General features: G+C 72.2%; 1 protein-coding gene across 1 annotated transcript; it reads left to right on the top strand.

Moving 5' to 3' along the window:
- Positions 1–1,651: 1,651 nt before the first annotated feature.
- PYK2 (hypothetical protein) lies at positions 1,652–3,376 on the top strand (the record flags this gene model as incomplete). Its single annotated transcript, XM_009037235.1, has 3 exons — positions 1,652–1,713; positions 1,764–2,051; positions 2,197–3,376. The coding sequence occupies 3 exons, from the start codon at positions 1,652–1,654 to the stop codon at positions 3,374–3,376; spliced, it is 1,530 nt and encodes a 509-aa protein (XP_009035483.1).
- Positions 3,377–4,875: the final 1,499 nt, after the last annotated feature.

Consider the following 4,875-nt stretch of genomic DNA (forward strand, 5'->3'; position numbering starts at 1 on the left):
CACGACGCCGACGACGGCACGGGCCACGAGTGGGCGCATCGCATCCCGCTCGCCGCCCGCGCCATCGCGGACCTCGACTGCGACATCGTCCTGCTCCAGGAACCGAGCCCGCCCTGCGCGCGCGAGCTCGAGGCGGCGCTCGGCGGCGCGTACCGCGTCGCGACGACGGCCTGCGACCCGCGCGCCGGCGCCGGCCGCGGCCAGGCGCACGACGGCAACGGCTTCGCGTGGCGACCCGACCGCGTCGCCCTCGTCGGCGACCTCGAGACCCTGTGGCTCTCGGAGACGACGCGCGCGCCGGCGCCGGGCGAGGCCCCGCCCTGGGACGCGTCGCCCTACGCGCGGACGGCCGTATCGGCGCGGTTCCGCGCGCGCGGCCGCGAGCTCTTCTGCGTCTCCGCGCACTTCGACCACGCGGGCGTCGTTGCGCGCCGCGCATCCGCCCGCCTCGTCATGGACCTCGCGGCCAAGGCGGAGGCCGACGTCGCGATCGTCGGCGGCGACTTCAACACGTTCGCGGACGCGGACGTCTACGGCGCGCTGGCGGCGGCGGGCGCGCCGCGATTCTCCGACGTGAGAGACGCCGCCGCCGCGGTCTACGACTTCGGCGTCGGCGACGCGTCCTGGCGGGGCTGGCCGGGCGGCCCGTTCTGCCGCGACGCGCTCCTCGCGAGGCACGGCCCCGGCGGGAGCCGCTTCGACCACCTCTTCGTCGACGCGCCCGTCGCGTGGACGGGCGTCGTCGAGGCGGACGCGTGGCGCGACGCGTCGGACCACGCCCCGATCGTCGCGGAGATTTTACTAGCGTAGCTCAAGCGTCGGCGGATCGCATGCGCCGGTGCGCGGCGTAGACCTGCGCGGGTCGTTCTCGTCGCCGCGCGGCGCGCCGAGACGCCGGGGAAAGACCTCGCGCTCGCGCTGGTCCTTGGCCGCCTGCGTCTGCGTGCTGAGGAAGCTGAGCATCTCGCGCTCCGCGGCCTGCGAAGGATCCGGAGGCTCGCGGAAGGTCGTAGCGCCGCCCCCGCTTCTTCGTTGTACGCACCTCCTCCTCGAGGCGCTGGCGCTCCTTCTCCGTCACGGGATCGACCGCGGGCGGGGCCGGCGCCGCGGCCGCGGGCTCCGCGGCGGCGGGCGCGGCGGGCGCGGGCTCCGGCGCGTCGTCCTCCTTCTCCTTGACGCGCAGGAACTTCTCCAGCTCCATCCAGAGCTTCTCGTTCTCGGCCTCCGCCGCCGCGAGCTTCTCCTCGAGCAGGGCGCTGTGCCTACGATGATGCCGCTGCGCTTCCTCTCGGATGCTGCCGCGCTGGGGGTGCGTGCTCCTCGGCCTTGCGCATGAGGTACGACTCCGTCGGCGTGAGGCGGTCGGCGCTCATGCGCTGGTGCAGGTCGTTCTCGATGGCGACCTCGTCGTGGGCGGCCATCGTCGGCGGGCTGCGGCGGCGGGGCGCGGTAGACCACTTCGGGCAGCCTCTCGATCGACGGCTCGAACAGCTCCTTGAACTCGCTAGCCCGCAAGTGTGCGACGCAAGCGAGTCACGACACATCTCCCGGCGACAACAACGATTGCAAAATGTCGGTCTCTCCCGCGACGATGGACATGCCGTTGGCGGACATCATGAAGGGCGTGCCGGCGGCGGCGGGCTTCAAGGGCATGTCGTCCGCCGCCCAGACGAAGAAGACGCGCATCATCTGCACGCTCGGCCCGGCCTGCTGGTACGTCACGCGCCACGCGTTTTCCATCCGTTTCACCCGGAGAACTATAGGTCCGTGGAGATGCTCGGCGTGCTCCTCGACGAGGGCATGAACGTCGCGCGCCTCAACTTCAGCCACGGCGACCACCCGACGCACGCGCGGACGATCGGCCGCCTCAAGGAGGCGCTCGCGCTCCGGCCCGGCGTGCACTGCGCGATCATGCTCGACACGAAGGGCCCCGAGATCCGCACGGGCTTCTTCGCGCCGCCCTACGCCGACGGCAAGATCGAGCTCAAGGCCGGGGCGCCCCTCACGCTCACGACGGACTACGACTACAAGTCCGACGGCACGAAGCTCGCGTGCGCGTCCAGGGCAGGAAACGAGTGCTTCAATTTTGCTTCAACATGAGTGTTCCGCGCGCGCGCGTGCCGGAAAAAGCATCCACGCGTCGAGAGCGCTCCGAGAGATGATCGCTCGTCCCCTCCACACTCTCTTCCTGCCCAGGTGCACGTACGGCAAGCTCCCCCAGTCCGTGGCCCCGGGCAACCAGATCCTCATCGCCGACGGGTCCCTCGTCCTCGAGGTGAAGCAGGTCCTGTCGGCGACGGAGGTCGCGTGCGTCGTCATGAACGACTGCGCGATCGGCGAGCGCAAGAACATGAACCTCCCCGGCGTCGTCGTCGAGCTGCCCGTGCTCCAGGACAAGGACACGAAGGACCTGGTGGAGTTCGCCTGCCCCCAGGGCGTCGACTTCGTCGCCGTGTCCTTCGTGCAGTCCGCGGCGGACGTGCAGACGGTCCGCGCGGTCCTCGACGGCGCGGGCGGCAAGGCGATCAAGATCATCTCGAAGATCGAGAACCAGGAGGGCCTCGCCAATTTCGAGGGCATCGTCGCCGCGACGGACGCCGTCATGGTCGCCCGCGGCGACCTGGGCATGGAGATCCCGCCGGAGCGCGTCTTCGTCGAGCAGAAGATGATGATCGACAGTTGCGGCGCGGCCGGCAAGCCCGTCATCGTCGCGACGCAGATGCTGGAGTCGATGTGCGGCAACCCGCGGCCGACGCGCGCGGAGTGCTCCGACGTCGCCAACGCCGTCCTCGACGGCGCCGACGCCGTCATGCTCTCCGGCGAGACCGCCGGCGGCAAGTTCCCGCGCGAGGCCGTCGCGATCATGGCGCGGACGTGCGTCGAGGCCGAGAAGCAGGTCGACGTCGCCGCGGCCTACCTGCGGGCCCACGCCCACCTCAAGCGCGGCGCCTCCGGCGCCACCGTCGTCGAGTCGACGGTCGCCGCGGCGACGCAGGCCGCGCGCGACGCGGGCGCCAAGGCCGTCGTCGTCATCGCGCAGACCGGCGCGACGGCGCAGCTCTTCGCCAAGTACAAGTGCGCCATCCCGCTCGTCGTCGTCACGGCCCACGCCCACGTCGCCCGCCAGAGCCAGGCCCTCATCCCGGGCTGCCAGGCGCTCCACACGCCCGCGCTCACGAACTACGGCTACGACGCGTCCGGCGACGACGAGGCCGCCATGGTCCTCGAGGGCGCCAAGTGCGCCTTCGCGCTGGGCCACCTCGACCACGTCGACGACATCGTCTGCGCCGTCCACTCCTACAAGGTCGGCGTCACCAAGAACATCGCCATGCGCTTCTTCTACGCGGGCGCCGCGCTCTCCGCGCCGCGCCTCTAGGCGTGACACCGACGAGCCGCCGCCGCCTCGGGACCGACGAGCCGCCGCCATACCAAGAGAATCGCATCCCCTCGCACAAGTCCCCCTAAAACATTCGACGATGAAATTGTTCCCCCCGAACGCCGAGAGTCTCGGCGAGACGCGGGTCCGCAGATAGCATATCCCACCGGCGGGATATGCGAAACCATGCTCACAAATCCCGCCCGGGCCGGCGGGATATGCTCAACGCCGCTTCAAGTGAACTTAAAGCCCGTAGCGCGGGAGCCGCACGGTCCGCTTCAAGTCAACTTAAAGCCCGTAGCGCAGGAGCCGCACGGTCTCGGACGCGGACGGCAGCGCGCCGAGGGGCGCGGCGGCCGGGTAGCGCTTCGCGACGCTGCGGAGCCGCTCCTGGGTCTGGGCCTCGGCGCCCGCGGCGACGGCGCGCGTCGCGTGGTCGAGGGCGACGTGGTGGAAGTGCGTGTGGTGCGTCGACTTGCGCGACCGCGCGCGCGCGCTCCGCTCCGACTCGGGCGACGCGCCCCGCGGCGACCCGCGGTCGACCGATGGCGTCGCCGCGGCGGGCGGCCGCTCCATCTCCGCGAGGCGCGCGGACCGCGCGCGCGCGAGGTCCGCGTAGGACGCCAGGTGGTCGTCGTCGCCCCGGCGGGGCGCGCGCGACCGGCCCCGGAGCAGGTCCACGGCGACGATGGACAGCGTCTTCGAGAAGCACGCGGAGACGTCGCGCGCGGGCGGCAACGGGTCCGTGCCGTGCTCGACGTGGGCGCCCTCCTTCGAGAAGGCGAGGCACACCAGGCCCGGCGCGTTCGTCCGGCCGCGGTGCGTGTCGCGGAGCTCCGGGCCGCGCTCCTTGTCGAAGCGCGCGGCCTCCTCGAGGCACGGCAGGCTCCGCGGCGCCTCGCCCCAGGCCCAGGCCCGCCCGTGCTGGTCGACGCAGGCCGACGACCGCCAGCCCGCGGCGATCTTCTCGACGACGACGCGGCCGCCGCTCCGCGGGAACCGGACGCGCGCGAGGCCGCCCCGCGGGCCCAGCCGCTCCGCGGAGACGCCGAGCTGGCCGCTCGCGTCGTCGCCCCAGGCGTGCAACGCCCCGTGCTTGTCGAGGGCGAGCGCGTGGTGGCCGCCGCATTTCACGTCGACGACGTGGTCGAGGCCCGGCACCTTGCGCGGCGCGTAGAGCGCCTTGTGGGACCTGGGCGGGACAAAGAGTGATTCGACGTCGCTTCAACGTGAGTGTTCCGCGCGCGCGCGTTCCGGAAAAGCATCCGAGACCGCTCCGAGAGATGATCGCTCGTCCAAAAATCAGCCAAAGCGAGTGGAAACCGGCCGAGATAGAAGTCGCGCCCTTTTCCCGCCCCGCGCGGCACGCCGTCGTCGCGGGGCCGAGCTCGCCGCGGCGGTTCGAGCCCCAGGTCCAGACGCGGCCGTCGACGGCGAGGGCGACGCTGTGGCGCCAGCCCACGGCGACCGCGCGGAGGCCGACGCCGCCCAAGCCGTCG

This window comes from Aureococcus anophagefferens, assembly GCF_000186865.1.
Source record: "Aureococcus anophagefferens unplaced genomic scaffold AURANscaffold_6, whole genome shotgun sequence".
NCBI lineage: Eukaryota > Pelagophyceae > Pelagomonadales > Pelagomonadaceae > Aureococcus > Aureococcus anophagefferens.